This window comes from Drosophila willistoni, assembly GCF_018902025.1.
Source record: "Drosophila willistoni isolate 14030-0811.24 chromosome 2R unlocalized genomic scaffold, UCI_dwil_1.1 Seg167, whole genome shotgun sequence".
Taxonomy (NCBI): domain Eukaryota; kingdom Metazoa; phylum Arthropoda; class Insecta; order Diptera; family Drosophilidae; genus Drosophila; species Drosophila willistoni.
In genome coordinates, this window is record NW_025814050.1 from 1,170,187 (window position 1) to 1,197,999 (window position 27,813).

The 27,813-nt window shown below is 38.4% G+C and overlaps 1 protein-coding gene across 4 annotated transcripts; it reads right to left on the reverse strand.

Moving 5' to 3' along the window:
* Nucleotides 1–1,227: 1,227 nt before the first annotated feature.
* On the reverse strand, nt 1,228–27,813 carry LOC6646698. Of its 4 annotated transcripts, XM_002069400.4 has the most exons (10): nt 27,655–27,813; nt 18,695–19,531; nt 4,991–5,097; nt 4,819–4,930; nt 4,142–4,523; nt 3,860–4,074; nt 3,629–3,787; nt 3,161–3,558; nt 2,209–3,098; nt 1,228–2,138 (listed from the first exon to the last, which is right to left on the reverse strand). In XM_002069400.4, exons 2-10 carry the CDS (start codon nt 19,309–19,311, stop codon nt 1,983–1,985), a joined length of 3,036 nt encoding a protein of 1,011 aa, XP_002069436.3. In that variant the 5' UTR covers nt 19,312–19,531; nt 27,655–27,813; the 3' UTR covers nt 1,228–1,982. The 4 variants fall into 4 exon arrangements, with proteins under 4 accessions (XP_002069436.3, XP_023033971.1, XP_046866840.1 ...); XM_023178203.2 differs by lacking the exon at nt 18,695–19,531 and having other exon boundaries at nt 27,655–27,810; XM_047010884.1 differs by lacking the exon at nt 27,655–27,813 and having other exon boundaries at nt 18,695–19,792.

Here is a 27,813-nt window from a genome sequence, read left to right on the forward strand (position 1 = left end):
GGTCGGTCCAAGTACGCTCTTGTTAGCCCTGCAATCTCATCCTCTACCCATGGGATTTTCAGTGCCGTGTATATCTCTGCATTCGTTGTTAACAGGTGGGCATCTGTCACAATTCTGAGGGCCTTGTTTTGGAATCTTTGCATGATTTTCCTACTGGGCATACTAGCAGTACCCCAGATCGGCAGTCCGGCTTAAGTATATATGAGAGTTACCCTTTAGGCCAAAGATGAACTAGTTACCTGAACCCAAACGTCCAAGAAAGCTAAAATAATCTAATTTAACAAATCCCTTCATCCATTTAAAAAAAAAAATTGTAAGTTTTTGAATTTCTCTCGACCAATCCAAAAATGATGTATACCTTCCAGTCATGTAAATCAATGATCAAATTTACTTATTTACTTGTCCTTTGTGGACAAGAGAGAGAAATAATTTCTATATTTTTAGAATAAAATTGATTTAATTTAATTAAAAAGACTTGTCTTCGCAACATTCTGTTCGGCATGTTTTTGTTTTGGGCGACTTAATTTTTGGTAGCAAATCATTTTTCTGCCAATTATAACGCATACACAGAGTGTGCCAGCTTTACAATTTAAGAAAATTCGCAACAGAATAAAAATCCCTTATTGAAAAACTACCACCATCAATGTGTTAATTATTTGAGTGTTATTGGAAATTTTAGCAACTGTAGATGCGCTTCGTTAAGCTATTTTACAAATTGTTTTAGGGCTTTAGCACTCCATTTTACACTAGGGATGCAGTTTATGAACTGATTACACGGATTGCATTTAACTGCACATCCAGAAATGTAATGCTTTATGTTTCAAAAAAAGAGTCTTCGGTTATCGGTTGGGTTTTTGTTTCTTCAACATAATCGTGTCTATATATTTACCACATTTTGTAAACTCCCTCTTTTTGTAAATAAGTCAAAAGACCGCGAAAGTTAGTGGCTTTTTTTATTTAAATTTTCTGTCTTCTTTTCAGATCTTTCTTGCAACGTTTTTTGTGGAATCCAAGTTTGATTCTCAAAATTGCGTTTACTTTATTGACTATTAACTTCAATACTGTATGTGGTATAAGCCAACTACTCGTCAAGGATGGAATCTTATGGCAGCATTCTAACCCCATGACTCAAAGGTTGGTAGATATCGGGTAGTATATATAGGGAACCTTCTCCGACTGTATTTATTTGCAAGTTATATATGTAGACATATAGAAGTTCTCGAAGCATATGTTAGAAAAAATTGTTTATTGAGATATTTGTTGACCAGCAAGCTGGTACAGTGGATCACTACTACTAGAGTGCAAAACTAGCACTGCATGTGGGTAGTGTGTATGTATGTATGTATGTGTGTCTGTAATGTATACACTTATATTTGTATGAATTTCGTAGTTTAAATGTTTAATGCTCGCTAATTGTAAGTATAAAATATGTACTCCTCTTTACTATTAAGTAACTAAAATTCTATATGCTGCTGCTGCGTGTTTTGTTGTGGCATGAATATATGTAAGTATATATATATATTATATCTATGTATATGTACATTTATCGAGTGATCGGTTATGGATGCAGATTGTAAATAAATATTTAATAAGCATGCTTAGGGCTTTAACTAGCAATAAGACAATTCTTGTTGCTTCTCAAATGCGCTTTCTGGGCGACGTCACTTGTGTGAATAGATTTAAAGTCATTATAAGGTCATTATGTATGTATTTTTCATGCATTAAGCCGAAAGGGTAGGACGCGTAGTAATAACATTTAAATTTAGCACAGAATACACTTTTAGACACAGTTTAAGTAAGTTTTTGCTCTTTTTCTTTCAGGTTAGGGGATAGGCGTAAGAAACAAACATAGATTTTACTAAAAAATGTTACGTATATGTATGCATAGGATTATATAAGTTTATAGCTTAAATTGTCATGGGCTGCAACTTTGTAGGAAATAAAAGAAGTACGAAAAGTTTCAAGGAGAAAACAGGTACGGATTAGCAGCGATCGCGGTTGTTGTAGGCCTGCACTTTGGCCACTGTGCATCGGAGGGCTGCACGGATGTCGTTAAATACGGGTACACCCTGTCGCTTGGCCAGGTCGATGAGATAGGAACGTCCACGATTGTAGTCCTTAATGGCGGCCACAGTAAGCTGAAAAAGGAATAAATGGGAATTCCGATTAGCATCCAACTAGCTGCAGGTGTTAGCCTCTCAGTCTCACCTTCTCACCACCCAGGACACAATCCTCGGGCAGCATCTGCACGGCCAGCACCACGTTGTACATCAGACCAATGCAATGGGCGGCCAGGGTCATGGGCGCCAGGGATCGCGTCTCATTGGTGATGACGAAGAGCAGCACGCGACTTGAGTCCAACAGCGCGGGGTTGTACAGCGACTGACGCACTGCAACGGGCGGCAGGGACCAGCTGAGCGACTCCTCGGCCACAGTCAGCTCTTCCTGCTCTTCCAGCTGCAGTTGATTGCCGCGACACTTTCTGCGTGTGCGAATGAAGGAGCGCTGCTGCTGCTGCTCCTGCAGATTAGTACTCGCTTCGGAGCCGACTTCCTGGTTGACATTGGCCAACTGCTGTATGCTCTCGTGGAGAGCGGGCGCATGGAAACTGATGCCATTGGCCTGCAGATAGGGGACTGCCAATTCTTGACGCCACTTGGTGCGGATGACGCAGCTGCCACCCAAATAGACATCGCGCAGATCCAATCCTGCTCCACCAGCGATGCCAGGACAACAGAGCGAACTGGAACTGCTGTTGGAGAACAGCGAGTCACTGGAATCGCTCTCCTCCTCCTCCATGGTGGGCACAAAGGGCACCGCTGTCACTCCTGGCGTAGTGGGCTTCGTCTCTATCGTCTTCGTGGTGATTATTTCGGTTGTTTCTATGGATTCGACGTTCACTAAGATCTGGGGCTTGGCGCTTTTACCCAGGCCTGCCGTTGTCGTTGGCTGGGGCGATGAGGTGCCACTATCACGGTTGCGACTCAACTGCTCCAGATCATGGCCAATGCCGCTGCTGCTATTGGAGGGTACACTTCCATTGCTCGACGTGCGGGAGATATTCTTATTGGCCGAGAAATAAATATCGACATCGGGAGCTAAGAGTGAAGAGAGGGTGTTTAGAATCAACCGAGATGATCGGTACTCAATAAGTGCTTACCATTGGTGAAGTACACTTGGGGCGGTGGCACATTGGTACCCTTGATGGGCGATATGCAGCCGCTCTCGTGGATCTCCTGCTGCAGCACCGACAGATATGCCGATATGATGCAGAAGAGGTCGAAATCGATGAGCTCCTGGTTAGGTTGAATGGGTGGATTGCCGCAAGAATGGTGATGATCGTCATCCGCCGTGTCATCCGTGTCCGGCAACAGTGGCTTTTCACTGTTCTTTTGTAGCAGTTTCAATGATTCGCGTTGATTAATTATAATCTTTGTTAAATTATCTAAATTAACTAAACTCTGAGCGTAGCCTAAGAATAAGAGAGCACGTTTGCACTGTTCCACAGTGAGGAGACCGCTTTGGGGATTGACACGATCGAAGGCACCACGCACAGTACTGCGAAAGAGAAATGAAGAACAAGGCGGGTGAGAATGGGTGCGAGTGTGTGGAGGATTTTGGTGCTTACTCTAGGATAGAAGATATCTTGGACGGGGGATCCCTAATGCCAGATAGTATTTCCTTGGTTCGTTGCAAACCCAGAGGAATATTGTCCAGCACTGGCAGACCGCGACGGGAGACCAGCTCCTTAAGTATCAATTGATTACGATATAAATCGAGGTATTCTCTGCAAAGAATTGAGATCGAAACACAGTTTGTTAAATGGACGGCGGGAGGAGAACACTCTGGGCAAACTTACTGCTGCGAAATAGGCTCGTTTAATATTTTCTGATTTGGTTTATACGGATGCAAAACCAACACTAGCTGCTTGCAGTTTTGACCCGCTATGTGTGCCGCCTCGATGGCACCAGCAGATGCGCGTGTTTCCGAATCCATAACGAAGAATAATACGCGGGCCTTTTCCTTAGCGCGATGCTCGAGTTCAATGAGATCGGGAGTCCAATCGGATACTTGCTGCAAGTTCAAATTGTAAGATAGAGATCAGCTAATGCGGATGAAACAGGGGAATATTTGGACTTACAGGATTATAGAATGAAATGCCCAGTTCCTTCAGGGCGGGGATGGCCACATCTGCTCGCCAAGTGGTGGGATTACAGGAGCCACCCAGAAATACTTCGACTGGTTCATTATTGGCGTTCTTCTTTTTCTTGGTATCATCGACACTGCTGAACGATTTTGTACTACGAAGCTCTGTGCCATAATTTTCCGGTTTCTTGTTGTTGTAGATGCTGGCATTGGCAGCAGATGTCGAGGAGGTAGTTGCGCCAGAGGAGCTTGTGGCGGCCGTTTCAGCTGCTCTGCTGCTATTGCTGGCTTCGTCATGATCGAGAGAGTTTACGAGTGGCTGGTACTTGTATTCACTGTAGGTAGTTGATGATGTATTCGACGAAATCGATGAAGCACTGTGGGCGCAAAAAAGTGAAAGGTTAACGAATGCATTCATCAAAGATAATCAGCGCCATTCCATTATTAAACTGCACTAAACAAACAGATTTTATCATATCCAAAACCAACCAAGTCCAAGAGGGATGTACAATTGAATCAATTCTGTAGCCACCAATTTCTATCTCTAAGTAAATAACGGTCTACTTGAGTTTTAAAATGAAACCAAGCTCAACTAGGGAAAATTGAAACCCTATTACTAGACAAAATCATTTAGTCTAACATATGATGGCTCAGTTTAGTTGTCCAACTTACCGGAAACGTTTCAAATCTGCTGCCAAGACACAAAATTGTCCAAATGTTAGACCATTTGTCTGTCCACTGCTTTTGCGGGCCACCTTTTTGGCGGTTTGCAACATTTCGCTGACTGTAAGAGAAATACTCGTTAGTTAAACGTTCTACTGGCGGATTTAGGCTAATAACTCACTTTGCTTTTGGCTGGGATGGAAACTTAGCTCTTGGAAGAGCTCGTGTGTTCGGTCATCGGGCACAACATTGCATCGAGCTTTAGCACGCCAGGCATTCAGGATTTCTCTGTAAAGGGGAAAAAACAAACAAACAATTCGGTTAGAATAAATTAATGTAGATATCGGAAATAACGCATGACTGTGTTTATTATGATCATCAAGAAATATTTATGCCCTCATTGTGGAGAGGTGATAAGGACCAATAAATCACTCAATATCGGCAATGATACAAGTATATATTAATAGCAACTGAGCCAGCTCGGATCAATTAAATCGAATAGCCTCTTCTAATGCCAAATAAGTCCATACAGGAACCACAAAAACACATTTTACTACCTGCTTTACATTATTTTCCTTATAAACAAAAACTCAGATATCGCTGAGCGATGTGAAGGACACGACAACGGCTACCGTATATGTAAAAAGAGCCAATTTGTTCAGTTTTTACAAAACATATCGCATGAATATCGCATTTACGATGAGTACATTCACAAGCCAGGCACGTTCCACAAGGCGACACATGTTTTGGAATTCGCAAAATCAAAAAACCAAAACCAGAAACTTTGTTTCCCTTGTTTTCGAACAGTCCATAAAAAGAAAAGCGAGTATATTCTATATATGGTTACGAGAATTTTGTGGCAGCTGCATCCATCAGAGTCTTCTCCATCGTTTGAGCCTCTTCCGGCGACTGTTGGCAATGACCAAGAATGCAACAGCAACAACAACAACACAGCGTCCACATCAACAACAAAAACATTGAAAATCTCATAATTTGTTTAGTTTGAGGCAAAACAGAAAACAGAATATAAGTAAACTATATATAATAATATGTAGAGATGAATATTGTGTAAATTATCGAGTATACGCAATGTATACCAGCTTGCATATATAGAGTACAGAAATAAGAAATTTATTTTGATATATTATAGTCAGATATACTGCTACTCGAGATATTTCGCGACGCAGTTACTTGATTTCCATTTAATTTGTTTTTGTTTTTGTTTTCATTCGACATCTACATATGTATATACATATATAGACTTTTCGTTACGAATTTTGTTTTTGAAACGCATAAATGAAATCATCCACAAGTGTCACAAGCAGAACAGGGATAGAAAACGAAACAGAACTTTGTGTAATACGATTTCGTAATCGCGTTTGTCAATATCTTTGAGCGACGACAGAACCTGGATTTAGCCTAATGAGCATTTATTTCAACTTTTGGTGTTGATGATTATTTTGTTATTGATTGAGACGTCTGTCGATTGTTATTGGACGTTAATGCTCATTGAGCTTGGAATTGCGACTGAATTCCATTTCGTTTTGTTTTCAATTTTTCCATAGTTTTTTGGAATCAAAATTAGATTATCAGTTGCCAGTGAAGCGCCAACTAAATGACGTCAAGAGAGCCTGACAAATCAGACACATTAAATTGATGGGCAATTAAATCTTACATTTTATTAAGTAAATATATAGGAAATGTTTCTAAAAAGTACTAGAAACTATATCATCGGACTGAACATGGATAATCTAGTTCGAGCTTTAAACGATAACAGAATAGAATTGGAATATATCTCTCTTTGGGGTTCATTGGACTGGACTGAATAAGTGAATATTTTCGGTCATTCCTTAGGGGTTTATTAACCGTTTATCGTTATGAACTATTTATGAAGTCATATTCAAAAGTATATTTTACCTTCTATGCAAAATAATCCGCAGTTTGCAGCCAACGCAAAAAGACAACACGAAACCTCTTCAAGAGGGGGAAATGGCGGCCAAAACGCGTCCAATTAACCAAACATATTGGGAGTGACAACATTTTTTATGGCTCAACAAACTTGTCGTTCGCTCGTTTGCGGCTACCTACACAAACATCGTGCAAACAACACTACACCAACATAAAATATGCAATAAATTTGAGAGCAGTATAAGGTAAAACAAAATATGAACACATTTTGGTGTAACACATTGAGCAATGCAAGAGAAGCAATTGGGAAATGATTATGTCACTGAGCCAAGAAGTCGAACAATGAGTGCAGCTGCGGTGGAACTTGTCTAGATGCCAATTACATGACTGGCAAGAACCAAAAAAAAAACAAAGAAACAAAAAGCAAAAACTTGCACCTTGGCTAGACCACCAGAGCAAGAGCGAGAAGATTTCCCGCCCACACATTCAGCTGGGTTCGCGTACTACGAAAATGACTAAATTCGGCATATCAATGGGATTTGCCTCTTTTGGACTTCTATTTTTGGTCCGATTCTGGTGGTGTGGGATGTGAATGGGATAAAGATTGCTATTTACTGCCCAGAGAGGCAGAAGTTGCGCCATTCTCATGTGTGTTTGGTATTTTTATGGCAACCAGAAGCAATATTTATGCTTTGTTTACAGCAAGAATAAAACGCAAAGAGATGATCGCATTGCTGTTGAAAGATTTCCGGGACGGGATGAGGAAGTGCAGCAACCGCACAATCAACTCCCCCACCCATTCACTCAATCGCCCATCTGCAAGGCAGTTAGTAACCAAATGTTTGGGATCATTTCTTGAAATCGAGAGTAAGTCCCAATTGAACTCGTAATCTTTTTTGTAAAGTTAAGCAGCTTGGACGTCGGTGAACTTTGAACTCATCTGAGGTCTATTGTCCGCAATAAGTAAATCTGATAAATTCTGTCAAGCCGCCTAATTAAATTTCGCTTTGCGGTCGCACATGGGAACGAGAATCATGGGAATATTTTTTAGGTTATTTTTCCATTGTTCCTTTGCTACGACTACACTCTGACACTTGACAGGTCCCAGGGCAATGATTCACAATTATCATTTGTGATGAAATTCTCCAGTAGTGTTGCCCTGTTGGATTCTAAGAACCTGACGTGATGAGCCAAATTGCCAATGATATTCGTATCTGGGCGTAGTCGCTCTTTGCGGTGGTAAACAAGTTTTCTTTAGGTTTATATTAAGGCGACGCATTTTATAAACAATAAAAAGGCCACAATGAATGGCAATGAAGAAGTAAATAACAAAAAATGAGCACACCGCAGAGAGAGAGAGAGAGAGAGGAGGGTGGGATACCGGTAAATATGTGTAATGGCCTCTGTAAATAATAGCATACTGCCTTATGAGCTACCGGAAATATATGTATGTAGGTAAAGAGAATATCAGCTCAGGTCTCTGCCCCAGATAAGCCAAGTTAAGACGACAAGGTTTTCGAGATAGTAATGCCAATAGTTTCCACATGATTCAAAACGCATGGTTAATCTATGACTGGGCGATAGATACATCGCTGGGAAACCTCAAAAGACACAGGGTTTCCACTGAAAAGATCGAGAAATCTCGTTGCATCAATTCATCTAATCTAATTACTTTCGAGGACTTTCCTCATTCAATGAAAGGGGAAATGCCTAAGAGACACATGTCTCGGATTGGACTTTCAATTGGATCAGCATTTCCGACAATGATGAATGAACATTTCGCAAACAAATATCGTTGGACTGGGGCCAACTCAAATGATGTTTCATCATTATCAGAGTCATCATATTGATCCATAGGCGAAATCCACTTCATTTTGCTGCATACGTACAAAATGATTCCATTGACCCCCGGAGTGCAAGTGCCTTACAAATGAGTAATCAACGTCAACAATTTCCGAATGCAATTAAACAAAACGAAAAGTAAAATGAGCAACAACAATAAAAGTGACAAAACCGAAAAAGAAACAGAGAGAAACAACAAAAAGTGTACGTTGAACTCGAAATAATGTTGCTTGCCACTTTGCAAAAAAAATAACAAAACAAATAAGCAACAGCAGCAGCGACTACAACAACAAGAACAGGCGCCTATACATAATATTTGCATTTAACAGATTGTAAATCAAAGCACACAAAATATTTGCATAAAACAAATCTCGCATCAGAGAGAAACACAGAGAGAGATCGAGCACATGTCGCGATGTGTTAGAGACACTTTACTTAATGTTTTATTGGCGGAGTGGGGGGGATTAATCAGCAGTTAGCAATGTCTATGTGATAGTATGGTCTAATGACTTTTATTAAGAGGTGTGTTAGGGATGATTTGTTTACATAAAACTTGTGGCGCCAATGGAAACGAGCGAAACAGAAACGAAATTCTATTGATTAAATCCATTAAATGGCTTGAAGTTCGAAATACCCTGTAAGCGAGAGAATGGATATATTCGTCGCATCAACAAACTGTTCATGATCATGATGTTATTCTCCACTCTTTTGGGGGTGGGTCGCCCTCAATTGTATTCCTACCCCGTCGCCCGCTGTCGAGCTTCATACAACCCTTCAATCGGGGTCACAGGGTATCAAAAAAGAGCCAACAGGTAGGTAGGTAGCCGAGCAAATGGCTCTAGCTGTCCGCTGCTCGCTGACTGGGGCCTGCAGCTTGCTCAGCAACGACTCGTTTCAATAAAGTATCAACACTCACACACACACACACGCAGACACACGTATCTGTACACACACTCTCAGCAATAATCGATGATGAGGTCATAACTAATAATAAAAATGACGCGCTGCCTCCGCTGCGAGAGAGCCAAATGGGGAGCAAGCGAAAGAAGAGCGCACCCAAAGAGCTCCATACTCTCTCATACTCTCTCACCCTGTGCCTCTCGGAACAGCTGTTTTCTGGTGGGCCGGCCTGTGGAATATTTTATTTGTATTTTGTTTTCAGAACATAATTGTATTTATTTAACAACTGTCGCCACTTTATCGTTATCTTCTCGTACAACTTCGTAACCTATAATAAAAATTTATCAATGGTCCGCCTCTGACGTAATTTCTAAGCTCTTTGGACTGCTCAGTATGCTCAGCTATATGTATTTGAGGAGTATATATCCCGTTTTCGTTAACCAAAACCCCTCTGCCATATTCTCATACATTAGATACTAGGATGGGGTATATTAAGTTCGATGAAATTAAAACAATTCACACACTTCTTGGGTCCTGTCTAATGTGGCACTTTGTCTCTTCCTCTTAATCAGTACAGAAAGATAGTAGGAAAGGTCACCAAGTTTAGTATATAGAAGACAGATTGGCTTTAGGGTATCTGCAAGTCGATGGGACTCGTTCACTCAATTCCCCGTTGCTATTCACAGCTGCAAAGCCAATAAATCAAATTCTAAATGCCAAATAATAAAGAGTTTGGCCATAATTGAAATGGCTTACAGTGAAATTGGGTTTCGGAATTTTATCTAAAGTTCGTAGTAAAGTTTTTGCTTGGTGATGTCTGTATAAGGAATGCAGTCCCTCCTTTCTGTTAATGTATATATTATTATTGAAGACCCTTGATGAGATATCTTAAAGGTATTATAGAAACTATCTATCTACAGTTAGTCGAACTTGCCCTTCTATAGAAAATGAGATCTCAAAAAAAATACGAGGATCAATTGCTTGTAATTTATTTAAAGTGATTTATTAATTGCAATTTGACTTCAGAAGCTTCATTCCCTCTTCTGCGTTGATTTTGATTAATGGACATCTTTCTTTCGCTGATAACATCTGTACCCGCCATGGACTCTCCTCCAACTCACCATTCGATTCTTTAACCAATCTGGGTTATATCTGGATCTAAATCTATTTGCCGACTGGCAAGAGCCAACCCTACCTCAAGCAGTTCTCATATCTGCTTAATCGGTTTGCTATTTATATAGTATAACGCCGTTTCAATGCGGACGACCGTCGGGCCGGTCCGGGGCCGGTCCGGACCGTCAGGTCTTTAACTAAGCAGCTATTTATAGTTGTGGCCAACATTTCTACTTGGCAGACAATGCGGCAGAGCTTTCACATCGCAGTTAGAGTATGGACGAAGACTGACAGATAGTTTTTGGGTTAGACGTAGTGTCATCATCATCATCATCATCATCATCATTAGTTCTTTGGCTTTAATTTACCTCACCATCTCATGATGCCGTTCGTTGTCCTATAACCTTTTTTGGCATTTCGTTTCGCTTTGTGACATCAACATTTATTTTTAAGTTACATCCACACAGCGCAATTCTCTTTCTGTTTCGTTTTGTCTTTTGGCATTTCATTTCGTTCTTTTGGTTCTTAACCATTTTTGTATTTATTCGCCCAAGCGGTTGTATGCCAAAATTGTAGCGCACTATGATATCACTTGGAGGCAATTTGCTTAGCTAGGTAAACACACATGTGTACCTACTATATGGAGAGTATTTTTGGGGAAACAAATAGCCCCAAACCGTATGTATGTACATAAGTATGTACATACATACATCCATATTAAACAAGGCACCTAACCTTCCATTATATTTTCGATTTTCGGTTTTCCCTTTTCTTTGTCTCGCCTCAACATTCACTTACTCTATCTGCCCCTATCAAATGGGTTTAATCTAATCTTTACACATTTATATTTGCCAAATCAGTATCAAGAAGTTAAGCGATAGTTTCGAAATCAAACAATCGATTCTAGCTGAAACAAGGTAACCAGTGTGTTGCTGATCCAAATATATATATATAGAGGAAGGTATGAAAATATATGTACATTTAAATGAGGAAGTTTTCGACACGTTTCTGTATATGTCAGCATTTCAAGTTCCAGGAAATGAAGTCAAATTTTGAAAGAGGGGAAGACTTGCCCAAGGAATTACAATTCTTGCGACATTTTCTACTCTTAGCATGATGTCATTTCTGTTTTCGTTTTCCTCAACACATAACTCCCTCACATTCAAAATTCCTGCTTGAAACTAGCCCAACAAAAGAGTATTCATTTTGATCTAAACCCATACCTTGATTATCCCAAAAAGTTGTATGTTTTTATCCAGGTATCACTTTGGTATTTCTCAATCGTTCACGACTTGGCTATATTTTGTTTCCTATGTATATTGGGTATCCGATTTTATAAAATCGCGCAAATTGGCAACCGATATTACCGAAACAGAAGACAACAGTCAATACTGAACCGCTCATTGAACGCTCGCAGAAGCAACTGATTCTTCGGACTGCACAATGCTGCGGCTGGTTACCGCGCTGACTATCCCCCAAACCAAGCCCCCCCCGGTCCCGGCCCCAACCCCTACCTCAACCTCGACCACAACATCAACCCCTCTCCACAAGTGGCTTCTATATCAGAAAAGTCAGCAGCAACAACAATTAAATGCAAAATGTGCTCAATGAAATGCCGATTAAAGAAAATCGCCAAGCTGGAAGTGATTTTTTATCGCGCACGAATTTTGATGTCATGGAAAGCGAAAAGCCAAAACAACAAAAGGCGAAATGAAATTATGGAGTGGATTATATTTATAGCTATTACAGCAGGGCAAAAGGGGCCACAGAGCGCTTCATTTATTTAATTTTGTGTTAAATTACTAATTAAGCGAGTCACTCAAGCGGTACCAGAGAGCGGGAGGCGAAAGAGAGCCAAAGCTGGAGCTGGAGCTGTCGATGTTACGGACTGTTGCCCGTAGTTCATCATAAACTTGATGATTGGGTGATGGTTGTGTCGATGATGATGATGATGATGATGATGATGATAATGACGATGATGATGTCATGAATTATCGTGTTCTGATTGAAAGTATCGATAGTGGCCAACGTTGTGGCAGGCGGTTCAGAACAAAGTCACTGTGAATTCTACAGTCTGTCACACACCAACAGTCCACATGCTTCATAATGAAGTTGTCATCGCCACATTTGGACGCTGTCGTCGTTACTCCCATGCAGCCCCAACAGCCCCAATAGCCCCAACAGCAGCCATAGGCCGACGGCCTCGTCGTATTCGTGCTGTGCTTAGTTTTGCCAGTCGGCTGAGTGCTTGTATGAGGTCAACATTTCAAAAATAAATAGGTTACATGTGCCTCACTCACTGACTGACTGACTGACTACCTACCGTCCCGCCCCCTTCCCCATGTCGCGCCAAGAACGCCGCCTATCACCGCCTATCGAACATAGAAAATTGCGTAGCCGGCCAAACAAAGAACCCACAATTTACTATATCGATCGACCGACCGACCAAACGACCAACCGGCCAACCGATCGCCATTGAACAAGCTAACCATGTGCAAATATTTTCATAGTTCCCGACTTCAGGTTTATGGAAACATGATGCTCCCACACATTGGTCGATCTTTCGGATCAGTCCGAATGCGACTTACAAGCAAATGGAATGGAAGCAGTGAAATGTGCCTAGTGAGTCAGTAAATCAATCATCCAGTGGAGAAACTGAGGTCATTGTTAGAGAGATTGTCGTCGCTGAAAACAACGTTCCAATCGGATGAGCTTAGTGCAAACATCTCTATAAATGGATGTAAGTAAATATATCAGCTGATTTACCAATTCTTATTAACAGATAAAAACATTTAGAAAGTTGACTTGGCTGTTGCAAAGAGGACATTGTCTCGGACTGCTAACCCAAAGTCGAAAGGGTGTTGGTAGGAAAACCCACACCCAGATGAAGCCGCAGATTATTCTCTGATCTATCGACTACGCAGCATCTTCAATATTCCGATTGGGCTTTGTAACGATTTGCCAATCACACCGTGACTGGCAATTCACCGTGACTTAACCGGGAATGACAGCAGCAGCCACAGAGAATAAAAAGAACAAAAAGAAAAAGCCTCCGCCTACACGCGAAATGGCAGCATTCCATAAAATTATATTCTTAATTATTATAGACGGTTTCTTCGGCTGCTTTGGCTCTCACATGATTTAATGGGATATATGTGCATACACATGTGTGTGTGTGTGTGTGTGCGATGGTGTCTAGTATAGTATTTATAACAATTTTTAAACATTTATTTTTTGTATTTTTGTTTGCTAACATTTATTTATTTTTGATGATTTTTTGCTTGCTTTGCACATTATGAAGTAGCCTCGCTCTTGGCCCTCGCAATTCACACTTTCTTCGACTTACTTATTTTTAGAATTTAACGCGCATAAATAAAACGACGGGTGCAAACCAAATAAATAAGTACAAAAAAGAGAAATATAATAATAAAGAGCATACACCAACAAAGCAAAATAGGAAACCAAAAATTGTTTAAGCGCTTCTCGCTTTTTTGTTTGTATACACCAAAAATTATGGCACTGAAAAACTCTTTTTCGGCCAAAAGACCATGAACAAGTTGCCCCGAGTGCGGGGGGAGGAAGCGGCGATCTTTAGCCATGACGTTATGGAATGTCAGCCAAAAATAGAAAATTGACGCTAAAAATGTGTTGCAACAAATTGCAGCGTGGGATTTTCTATTAGTAAACAAATCGAAAGGAAAGCAAGTCGCCAAAATTCGTATATCGAAATTCGATTTCAGAACGGTTGGCCATGTAGTTCTACTAATCTTTATCGCCTATGACTTCAGCTTGGGCTATTTTCCAAAGGATGACCACATCATGGTCTCATCTATATAATGATTGTGCCTTTATCGGTAATCGGCTCTTGGCTATCAGATATTTGACAAGCACTTTGCCAGCTCTTCGATTGTCTCACATAATATAATACCCACTCATAGAAGGCCGCCAAAAATGGTTGTTCGATTTGTGGATTAGTCTACGGGAGTGATGGGAGATTGGATGGAGACCTTGAGTGGAGATGTTTCTAGTTCTAGGGATTCCCTGATTCCCTTGATTACTATGCGTTTTCCCATTTATATTCTCGTATTACTTTGGATTAGTAATTTGTTTGAGTTGGTGTTATTTATAAACGATTAGCTCAGTTTCTGTTCGTTGTAATGTGTTTATGCTTGGGAATAATCATTGTGTTCTGCAATTTTTCAATTAATTGTTTACTACAAAGCTCTACACGTTTCTCAATTGTATCGAAGGAAAAGTCAATGAATAATTAATGTGCTCACACACACAGACACACACAAACACACACATTTGCTTGCTTATTATTAATGAATTTTCCAGCACATTAATTATTATTTATTAGCCAACGTGCCAGAGTTCCGCAATGAAAGTTTTCCATTTCCCTCCAACGCTTCATTTGCACATGTGTTTGAGTGTGAGTGTGTGTGTGTGTTTGTATGTGCATGTGTGTGTAGAAATGATCAAGTGCCAAGTTAATTTACCTAATTGATTTTTTGCAAATTTCAAAGTTTTTTATTGAAACCTTTCTTATTTATAGATAAGTCATAAACGATGACAACAATCAGTTTGGTTCCAACTTAACCGGATTTGGATACCCACCAATAGGGCGGGGAGAGGAACTCATTAGGTACTTCCCAGCCCCCACTAATGTATGGTGAACAGCTTGTAATGGGAGATCTCTATGCTGATTTGGTTACTTTTTAATCGGATCATTTATCCAACTGTCGAGCGTAATGAAAGGAGTTGCCTTATAGCCAACATCATTTGCCACGTGATTTATAGGTTTAAAGTAATCTTCGTTAAAAATAGACGCAGAGTAGTAGGTACTACTGTTGATTTTGAGTCCGCACCTCTAACCAGTTGATTCATTAATAGTTTCCAAACAAAATCTGTTAGAATCGCCGATTTCTTAGAAGTCGCACCTCTCGCTTAGCCAGCGGAACGCCGCACGATTTGTCATTAATTAACTGACTAAACTTAAGACTCAGTTCTTTTTGCTTCTCATTTGCCGTTTTATTAAATTAATTATACTCGACGACTCCTCTTAACACACACACACACAACATATGTGTATACAGTTTATGTCTATGCCGCAATCAAGTTAAAAATAATGCACAAAGAAACAAGCAAAGCAAATTTTATTACGAATATGATAAATGCACTTCACAACAGCCAATCCAAGCAAAATAACAAAATAATAAAAATAATGATAATAAAATAATTGACAAAGAATGCGGCAATTTTGCTAAATTGAAGTGCTTTTGATAAACTCATAAAAAGGAATGAAAACCACTACATACATACATATAGACACATGGCCACTTGCTCTGCTCTGGTCAATGCTTGATTTATTGATGCATGAATGAAATGAAGACGACTGTCGACTGTCGACTGACGACTATCAACCAACGACCGTCACAATCACAATTAAATTAAGGCGATGCTAAAATGAGGGCCATACAGTGGAACGACTAGAAGATACCCTGTACAGTGAAGGCATCTCCCGGGTGTCTTCTGACCAGCTGACTGGCATTCACTCGATCCCAAAATACCCTTACTATTCTATCTATGGCCACATTGCATTGTGACGAAAGACAAAAAGTCGTAACTTTTTTTAATTAGATTTTTGCTCCATAATGTGTTGCCTTCTTTTTAATTTTATATTTTTTAATGACTCCCGGTCGCGGTGATTTATGAGTTGAAATGAGTTGACTTTTTCTTTTTTTTATTATTGAGCGTTTAGGCAAGATATTTCCCCCCACCGCCCACCATTTGAAATGAACATATTACAATTGGCAAATCGCAGACACGTGCCCAGCAAAACATGGTCTACAAAAATCGTTGTGTGTGTCAATCGTTTGAGCTGAACTTAACGAGAGGAAGAAGGTCAAGACGAATCACAAACGGAAAACAAAAGCCGAAAATCAAGTCAGAGTCAGAGCTAAAATTAAATTTGCCATCGTGCATCGAACTCGTAAAATCAATTGATTAATTGAACTCTTCAATGTCAAAGAAGAGGAGCATATGGAAAGTCAGTCAGCGATATTGGGACACAATATATAGAGTCTATCAATATATTAGATGGTAGACCAACAATTATTGCTGCTAAATAGACCTCATTGTGTTGGTCTAAATTATAAGTTATTGTTAGTTGTAGTCATAGATCATATCCTTAGGCAGTTTATCTGCCTACGAGTCTTACAGTTATGCGGAAGGATGTACAGAATTCGGTGTGGGGCCTAAATTATATTCTCTAAACAAAATTCTCACAACACCTCGAGGCATTGTGCCCAATAAATACGATATGTTATTAAAATGACAATTTGTTGGCTTATTTATGACTTTATTATATGCAAATTGAGACAAATATTCATACAGAGAGACACATACAGACAGACAGACATACATACATATAGAGCGAATGCTCGTGTTAATATGTTTGTTATTATTTTTCATTTAAATTCAATTCATTCTTCGCGTTTCGCACAACACAAAGATCAAGTTCATTGAATTTTCAGTCTTTGCACTTGGTGGACAGGCGGGGGACAATTCGTCGCAATGTCCATTTAATTGAATTCTACTCTACCCCTCCCCGCCCCTTCTTGTTCGCAGTCTCTTTTGTTCCCACCTCCTTTCTTTTCTTGTTGTGGTTTTTTTTTGGTGAGGGAAAAACGAATATATCAATTTTGTTTTGGTTTAAAATAACGATGACAAAATCTCTGTGCAGCAAAAACAGAAAACGGAATACAAAATGAGACATTTGTAGAAACACATATATGTATCTATATGTGTGTAGGAAGAGGGCGTTAGCCTGAGAAGGCGTGGCTGGCATCATTTGCAGACAATTAGACTCATGTCCAAAGGAGAGATGCCGCCAACCAAGAGTCCCGCTGCCCTCTGATGATCCCATCTGATCTTGTCTGCTCAACTATGTACACATATATACATATATGTACATGATTAATCAGATTTGTGTCATACATTTGTATGAATGTCTGTACCTTTGTATGTATATGGTAAGATGTAAGAGATAGAGATCAGACAAGAACAGTTTATGAATTGTACACAATTGAATTCACCTAAGAACATTCAAACATTCTCCTCCATCTCGATTATTCATAGCACATGACGCAATACCCATTGAATTACAAAAACGAAGCCAATTTTATCGTATCTTTTCTTATTTTTACTTTTTAGAGCACATAAATTACCGAGTACCTTAAATAACCCATAAATATTTATACGATATGGCATTAATCTGAAATGCTTTTTTCATCGATGGCGACCTTGGCCAATCGAAGAGAGTTTGACCCTCCAAAAGTATTGCCAATCGAAGAAAGATAGCAAAATATCTGAGGATTTGCAGAGCAAAATACAAAGCAAATTCTAATCAACAATTCAATAATGAAAGCAAGTATAATTAGAATAGCCTAAGTCAGTTGTTTTACGAATCAGAATCTTGATTTTTGAATGCTTATACTTTAAGTTGTTATCTTATCCCACAAATTAATAATGTCGAAAATTATCAAACAAAGATTTCTCACTATATCCTCATAGGTAAATAAAAATTGATTTACAAACTAAAATGTCAAGATTAGCTCAAAGAATTTACTTAAATTATATTTAATTGAACAGTAAATAATACCTGAATAAATGAGAGAAACTGTTACGATCATATAAATCTCAGAGAAACATGACGATAAAGATATATGTAATACGAAATCTAATATCTTTTTTAAACAATCATGATTAGATATTTGTTAAATCCTTTTAAATATCTAAATTGGTAAGTTATCGGTTGACTTTTGCCTTGACTAGTTTTAATAACTATTAAGACTAACTATCTTACAAGTAGAGAAACTGGGGATTATAAAAGAAAAGCCTATCTAAGAAATTTAAACCTTTAATGCATCTCTATCTTTCCTAGTTAATCCAGTATGTATATGTATACTATATTCACTTTTAATTTTCTAATTGTTGTAAAGCAATTACTGTATGTAAAGGTAATCGTCATCGCAGAAAATAAAAAGTTCTTAGAATACAAATTGAAAGGAGAAGGAAATAATTAAATAAACAATAACAAAAAAAGAAAACAAAAACATACCCAAAAAACAATTGTGTTATCTGCGCTGGCGTCTGGCATACATTATGGACATTGAGGGTGCGGGGTCGGGCATAGAGTATGCTGCTGGAGCCATGATCGCCCATGGGGCCCAGGGGCAGGCCAGCTTCAGCCAGAATGGCGGAGGTCGAATTGCTGCGCAATGTTGTATATGCACGATAATGCGAACTTGCCGACGATCGCAACTCCACGGCTGTGGTGGTCTCTCCGATGGGGTTTTCGTCAGCTGGAGCAGCGGTAATTCCATCGTTATCCATTAGTATGGTCTGGATGGGCGCAGGGATCGAGGGGGGCATTGTGCCTCTTGCTGGTGAGGCTGTTGTTGTTGTTGTTTGCGATTTGTTGTTGCCGATGTTGAGGTTCAATTTCTTGGCACGCTGATTGTTAATTTTGTTGTTTCGACTTGTATTGTTGTGGCCGTTGTTGCTTATGTTATTATTACTAATATTGTTGTTGTTGTTGTTGTTGTTGTTATTGTTGTTGCTATTGGCAATTGTCTGGGCTGCCTTTGTTGCCGCTGCTGTTGCTGTATTTGGACTATATCGTTGCTGCAGACGCATTGTGGCCAATTTGTTGCTGCTGCTGCTGCGGCTGCTCATGTATTGATGTGTATTGAAAAGTGTTTTTGTTTTCCTCTTTATGCTTGGTCTTATCGGTCTATCCGTTTATCCGCTTATCCGTTTCACATTGCTCGACCCAATGGTAGATACTTTTGTTGCTGCTGACTGTTTTTTGTCATCATCATCATTAGCATAACTCGTCGACGATCGCGAGTTGTTAGCTTTCACTTTCGATTCGTTAGCGATAGAATGTTAGGTGCTAAGATGGAACAAAACCAAATCAAATAAAAGTCAAATAATAATGTTAATAACAAAAGCCAGGGATTACAACAAATAATGGCGTCAATGTGTGTGTTTTTCGTTAATGGTGTGTGGGTGTTGGTTTTTGCTATTTGTTGATATTATTTTTGTTTTTTTGATATTCGCGCGAATTAAATTGATTTTATGGTATGGTTGGAATAGAGGAGAGAGCACAGAATTATATTTTTCATTTATAAATATAGAAATGAATTTATTTCCATAGACACACATACACACACACGCGTACGTACGCACACACACACACACGCACACACACGCTCACACACTTTGTTGAACGGAAGTTGCACGCAGTTAAAGATTTCGTCAAATTCTCAAAAAAGGAAGCCCAAATCGCATTAAAAGCAGGGAGAGAGCGCACGATAACGGGGCGTATACGCAACGTTGTGAACGCGTCAAGCCAATGCAAACGAATGAAATGCGGAGCACAGCGAACGGGACAGAAGTACCACTAACCCTCCTCCAAAGATCGTTTCAAAGAGCGACACCGACAGCGACAGCGACAGCGAGAGAGTGAACAAACAGAGAGCCAGTGAGAGAGGGAGCGAAAGAGCAACAAAGTCGTGTGGCGCGCTCTCTTAATGTAACGCAAACATTCGTGGAGACCGAACGGGCAGATGGCGCGGGCGGCCAATGTGTTTTTGTTCAAAACAAACATTCAATCAAATCAAATGTTATCCGAATACATATATATTTATATATGTACATATATGTATGTATATGTATGCATATGTGAGTTCGTTTTGGATCCCAACGCGTGGGCATGGAACAGGAAAACCAATTTGCACAATTTGAAAGCCTCTCGTACGTAATCAATGAAATCGAAAATGGCTAATGGCAACTGTGCCGATTCGTGCTATATAGCATATCCATTTGGCACTGTCTACATACATACATACATTCAGGTCTATTCGCAAATCGTTAATAATTCGATATCTAATTTATATTATATTTAGCCACACATTCAATATTTGGGATACGGAATATTTATAGAAAATAATTGCTAATAAAATCCTCAAAATTTAAATTTTTTGAACTAAAGCTAAATTTTTATTTACATATAAATAAGGATCCTTTAAGGCAGGCACATTAATATTAATTTAAGACACAAGGTTTAATAGTTTTAATAATAACAATTGAATGGTAACAGCGTTGTAGTAAAAAATGTCTTTAATTATATTCTTTAAAAGATAAAACTGTTTTGTCATACTATATTTATGTAATATGTACATATATTGAAGACAGGAATGAAAGGCTCGTCTGATTTCAATTAGATCAAAATCGTGGAAAACTAACCAAAGACCAACATTTTCAGTCGCGCTAACATGGCATATCCTTGAAGGTTTTTTGGTTACTCTTTCTTGTAGGTCAAGCAAAAAAACGGAACGAGAATCTATACACTTAAATATGGTCGGAATTGCTTTCCTCCTTTCTTTTTCAAACATCTCACCAAATTTAATGAAAAGGTAAGGGTATAATGCCATTTTGTAAGCGTATAGTGCATGCAAATTTTGCATTTGCAATCTTTTCATTTTTCAATTACTTTTAAAGCTCTCTCTGAACTCCCTTTTTAAGGATCTTAAATTTAAGCTTATTCGATTCAAAAGGAAAAACATGTAGGCAATGTAAGATTTACCAAATTTCCACTTTCGGTTCATCCAGTTGCAATTCCCAACTGGTTCTAGTGCCAATATAGTGGTATGGCTTTACAATTCCAGAGCGGTTACCAATGTCTACTGCTGAAAAGTGATTTACCAAAAGGTGTAAAATATTTGACTTGATCTAATTATCTGTCAATATTGTTAAGTTAAATTATTGGCAACGAGAAGCCATTGCAAATTCTCTGGTAGAGGCAGAAGAATTTTTATGCTTTCTCAATTCCCTTCAGTTTGATCGAATACTTTCTCTTTTTATGCTGCGAATTTTTATGGTGACAAACAGATAGCTTGGCTTTCTTTGGTCAATAAAGTTGGCCAAAATGCAAATTCCAAAAGAAAGCTATTAACATATGTTTGGCTTGATACGAAAATTGGCCGATTATATCATTGGGCCAAATGAATGGCTATGAGTAAACTATGGATCTGCTCCTAATTACTAATAATTACGATTACTCATGGGCATAAAATGTGATTTTAGATTGTTTCGGGGTTGGCTTATATCTCGTATACGAAAATGTGACTAATGTGGTCAAGTAGATAACTCTGACTGATAAGGCAAACCCTATCATTGATGGCTCTATTGATCGCTCCAACGACCGATCGATTGCCTCTTGGTCCACAACTAGGACAACAGGTAGACCAAGTTTGATGGCGTTTCCGTCGTTTTGATGGTCACCAACTGTTCTTCAGATGTGGGCGTCTCTTAAAGAAAACAATGTATATATACACATACATATACATATGTGTATAATATGTTTCTACATTGAATATGCCTTGCCAAAAAAAGTTGAATACAAACAAAATTTATTGACGCCGCTCGAAATGAGATTATGCGCGCGTGTAGGTGAAAAAACGCCAACAAAAACAACAAAAAACGTATCGAAGAAACATTCGAAAATTGTTAGAAAAAATCGCAGAAAAAAGAGGGCGTTGCTACACAATTTATAATGTATGTCAGGGTTTGCTCTTGGCACTTGTTTCTGCCAGCAGCCGTATGCGAAAGTTCAAAAAGATTTGCGCACATGTCCAATAAGTTGTATTTGGATGTATGAACACACGCACACACAAACACCTTACTACATATGTGTGTGTTGGCCAAAAATATGCACAATCAAGAGATGTTGTCATGTACGCGCCTTTTATGAGCATTTTGCGATGATGCTGTCACCGATTTTTCGGATGGGCCACAACAACAAAAAGGCCAGGCCAAGCACAATAAACAATAAATATTTTGAATGATTTGTGGGTTCGGATAATCCCGGATAACAGAGTGTTCAAGTGTAATGTCATAAATTAGATACAATATACAATTGAATTTGAGAAACAAACCCTCAGATGGTAATTAATGCAATGGATGATAAATTTTAATTGTCAAATTGACATTTCAATACATATTGATGCATTCCTGGGGTTCTTCTTATCTAAAGATTCTCAGATATAGCAGCACTAGTTAAGGATGAGATCGAAGTCTTTAAGATTTCTCTTTCCCTTGCCTGGATAGCATTTCAAATGTTAAAGAATATATTGCCAGTTTAGAATAGAGTTTAATTATTTTAGTCCGCAATACTATCTATTGATCTAATCTCTTTAATGGGACACTGGTTTCGTACCCACAACCTCAAACGTCAAACTAATACGATCAATTGGTTCTAAATTGGAATAATTGTGCTAAATTATGCCAACGATTGGTCGTCGTCAATGACAATTGGTGCGGCACTCGGTTTACGGCGTGTAGTAGGCTTCTTTTTTTTGTTTTTTTTAGAATTCACAGCATTTGCAAATTAGTCACAATCGCGCAATTCTCTCACATCTAAGGCAACGCAGGTTTTTGATGATTGGCAACTGATTGTCAGGTTGATTGACAAATTGTTCAGTTGTGTGTGAGTGGAATTTGAGGAGAGGGCTGCTTACAAAGTAACAAAAAGAAGTGGATGGGTGGATGGGGGATTGGCATTGCCCACATTGTTCAGTTTGACTATTTGCTTGCCTTTATTCGACGCCTGATAACAGATAGAGAGAGCCTAAAGGCCGATTTAGTTTATGCGCACAAACGAGATGGCTACGATTCAATCAAGTATCAGTCATACATATATAGAAGTCATACATACATACATATATGTATTGTATACATATATAATCACACATATGGCAGGAGATAAGCGAAAGGAAAAAAAGGTTGGATAACAAAAGCATATAGATAATATACGTATATTTTGATACAACCACCGAAACAAATATACAGACGCAGACGACTTTTGTGGCCATAAATTGTATTTGCATACGCTGCGTATGTGTGATATTTATTTTAAAGTCAAAAATTTATCACAGGCAAACAAAAACGACCTTCAGCGGTATATATACACATATGTACATACAAACATGCAATACACACATAATGATATACATACATATGTATGTTTCATTCACTGACCAGTCCATCGATTCCTTATTGCCAATACCATTTTCATTTTGTGCATTTCACTTCCGTTTTGCTCAAGTTTATTGCACTAATTAGTCTCTGTTCTTATTGGCCTTATTGCACTTGCTAACATCCACATTAATATATCTACATACACATAAACAGTGCATGCGTGTGTGTGTGTGCCTGTGTATGTGTTAATTGTAAAATTTATTATATATATTTGCGGCCAACAAAATTCTTTGTCAATGGCACGCGTCCACGCAGATCTCGCTCCCCGGGCCACAAAACGCTTGTTTACATTCGAAACGCTGGGCTGGCACTGCACCGCGAAAATTAACAAATTGACTCCCACTCCCACCACCACCACCACCTCCACCACCCCCTCCTCCACCCATCTACCCACCGATTCTCTCTCTCGTCTTTCCCACAAGACATTTCTCTTTTCCTTTCAGTATTTTTGTGCTCTTTAATACCCACTACAGACATAGTATAAATATAACATAGAGACGGCTAGTAAAACTCATCGATCATGGTGACATTTTAGTACGCTTCGATTCGACGAATCGACGCCTAAATGAATAAATATTTACTTTCTATAGTGGGAACCTGGAATCCTACCTAAGTCCGTTCCTAAAACTTAGTTCCCTAGAGTCATAATTAGCAGTTTAATTTCGTACTTTCGATTCGAAATTCTTTCCCCTGAGATAATAGATTTCAGATGTTCCCTAGACCTGAACCGAAGCAAAGTTAGTCTATCTCCTTTAATGGAATCATGGAGTGACTTGTTGGTTTGGGGCAATCCTATGCCGAGGAATAGAAAGCAATATTTGACACTTTTTCTATTGTTTTCAAAGTAAATGACAAAATAGGACAAACAAGAAAGAAAATATCAAAGAAGCTAACTTCGGCTATGCCGAAGTTTATATACCCTTGCAGTATACTTGGCAATAATATTTTTCCTTTTTGAAATTTCTTTCCCTGCAACTCAATTCATCAATACACAAACAAAATATTATTTCTCTTTTTACCACAAGTTTTTCTTCTTCCATCATTTTCTAAGCAAAGCACGGCACGCATACACATACAGTTCATGTAGCGTTGCGTCTGTGTGTGTATGCGTGTGCTCTGTTGATTTGATGGCAGTAGTAGGCAGCAAGCAGCGCTGCCGGCAGCGTTTGAACCGATTTATATTGACTGTAACTTGTGTTCTATTTATCGGATCAGATTCAAATTTTGGGATCTGAGATTTTATATCTATTACTATCATATTGGTAAATTTCATGGGGATACTCCAATTTTTGCAAAAATGTTTCTTCTAGAGCTATATGATATAGTGGTCCGATCCCAAAGATTTTCATACTTTATCTCACCTGGGTAAAAAAAAGCTCCCAAAAAAAATTTCATCCCGATAGCTCTTAAGATGGCTGAGTAAAACGCGTACGCACCGACGGACAGACGGACAGACGGTCAGACTGACAGACGGACATGGCTATATCGACTTAGCTTCTCATGCTGATCAAGAATATATATACTTTATGGGGTCGGAAACGTCTCCTTCTGTGCGTTACAAACATCTGACCAATTTTATAATACCCTCTGCAAGGGTATAAAAAGAAAGTAATAGACATATAATTTGTGGGTCGGATTGTTATGTATTTACAAACTAGAAAAGGAACCATCTCTTTATGTATGAATATGTATAGATAAAATTCATATAGGAAAGTGATCTCTAATCAAGGATTAGTATTGCCAAAAGGCAAAAGAAGAAGACCGTGCTCGAAACGGATTTCTGAAATATTGCCGTTCTTTTAGAAGCTAAAGCATCTTAGTTAATATTCACAGTTTTTAAAATATTTCCATAAAAGAAACATTTTCTATAAATGATTTGTTTTTGTTAAGTAATAACAGAGAAATTCGTTTCGGAATTCCGTGTTAACACGGAGCTGCATTGCGTTTGCGGCTTCAACGAATTCGAAACGGAACAATGCCTGTTTACAAGTTTCGTGTGACAGCAAAAATATTTATTTAATTTTTAATAAACAACATGCACTTTATATTAATCTGCCCCGCCCGTCCGGACTCCTCCCCGGAGCCGGCCATCCGCCTACTCAACTAGCAGCAGGTTTTGCTTTTGTTGATATTTATTAATGAATTTTTATTCTCTGAAATTTATCAACGTTTTACATCTTCTTCGTCGTCAGAGTTCTTCCGTGTTGATCGCGAATATTAACTGCAAAATGTTTATTGTTCTCAAATTTGTCACAAAACAGCAAAAGCAAGATAAAAATAACAGCAATAATACGCATTTAAAAGACAATGCGAAAAGAGAAATAAAAACTAGTTTATACTTACTGAAGGAACTCATGTAAATTCACAACTACATAAAAATGCAATTCCACGATTATCAGAGATCGCCAAAAGCAATTCGCAATAATATTGTGGTTGTGTTTTGTATTTTTAACACAAATTTTTAATTTATCTGCCTTTTCTTTAGACTGTATATTCGCAATTGCAATTCGACTTCAAAAAGTTATCATTTAATTAAATCGGAATTTGGTATATTTTAAAATAAAACGAATAAAATAAAATAAACTTTGATATTTAAAAAAAATCGTTATCCAATTTTATCCATTATCCATTTTTCAAATACTACAAAAATTGAATTACAGATTTTTGAAAATAAGGTTTATTGGAATTTTTTCTGTTCCTTGGCAAAAAGATAACGTGATTATAAGTGTAAATTGTATTACAATTCAAAAATTTCAAATCATTTTGATAAGATTTCATTTTTGAAAATCGTTTAAAATTTAGCAAAGTTACAAATTTGCGAAGTTGAAAGTTTTAAAGACTTTTCAGAATTTTTGAAAATCATTTTTTGTTAATTTACCATTTTTTTAACATTTGGGTAAAAAAAAAATTATTTAACAACCCTCTGATAGCGCAGGGCAAGCCAAGGCGCCGGGACCGTTATTTGTTAATGCGGCGCAGAGATCAATTTTAGATCCAATGTTACGATCTGTCAATGATGATGCCCCCAAGACTCCTGCTTTGGACAAGGAGCCCAACATCCTTACACGGAAGACCGATTTAACGCTCGATGGCCGCTGAATGAACAAAAGTTTTTTTGTTTAAACAATAAGTCAACCTTCCTTTGGGTTCGTTCAACTATCAAAGAAATTTTGTTCAAATGTCTAGCTCCTTGGGTGAATAACAATTTTATTTGTTTTGTAGGAGCTTTTGGGTAAAATGAAAACTAACGGAGCGAATACTTAGGTCATTGACCAAAAAAAGAAATCAACTTAAGAGAGTCTCTCTCTATTCCGCTCTTTTGTGTTTTGTCTATGTACCATAGGTAAGGCAATTGTCGCCGCTCTTTTGAATGGGGGCTCCAAATAGTGTTGCCGAATCAGCTACTTTGTAGCTAAATCTGTTTTTTGTTCAAAACTCAGGATTAGCCAAAGTAACAGTAAACTAGTGCGGAATCAATTGCATAGTTTTGTTAGTTTTATTTCCCCGGTCGAATGCTTTGCTTAATAAAGCAAAACTAAACTAGAATGAGCTTCTCGATAATATGCTTAATTTTAGCTATAAGGTAAGAAACAACTATTTTAAATTTTGATTTGAAAACAATATAAGCTGTTACTTATGAAATAAGCCGACACGGAAAATGTTGCTTCTATTATAGGCAAAGCGCATAAAAAAGGGCAAATTACAAAAGCGATGATGAGTTGGTGGTTATTGGCATGATAATAATAACAACATTAAATTTATAAAGTAGAACTTCTATTAAAAAACACTGTTTTCATTTTAGCTACGTTTTTCAGCTATTTTTAAGACAACATTTTGGCAACACTGGCTCCAAAGCGGCGCGCGCTTACGTCATTCATAAAAATATAAAAGCGCAGAGAGCGAGAGAGTGGGAGAGCGAGTTTTTGTGTTTTTTTTTTGTTTTTGTTGTTGTTGCATTTTAACCATAATGTTTACCTGAAGAATAATTTAACCATTTTGTGCATTTTTTAGACTCCTTTTTCTTCACATTTGACCCGGGAAACACAAACCGCTTTAGCGAGCATTTTATTTTCGCATTTTACGTTTTTAACACAATCGATTCATTTTCAAGAAGCAGAAAAATACCAACAAAAC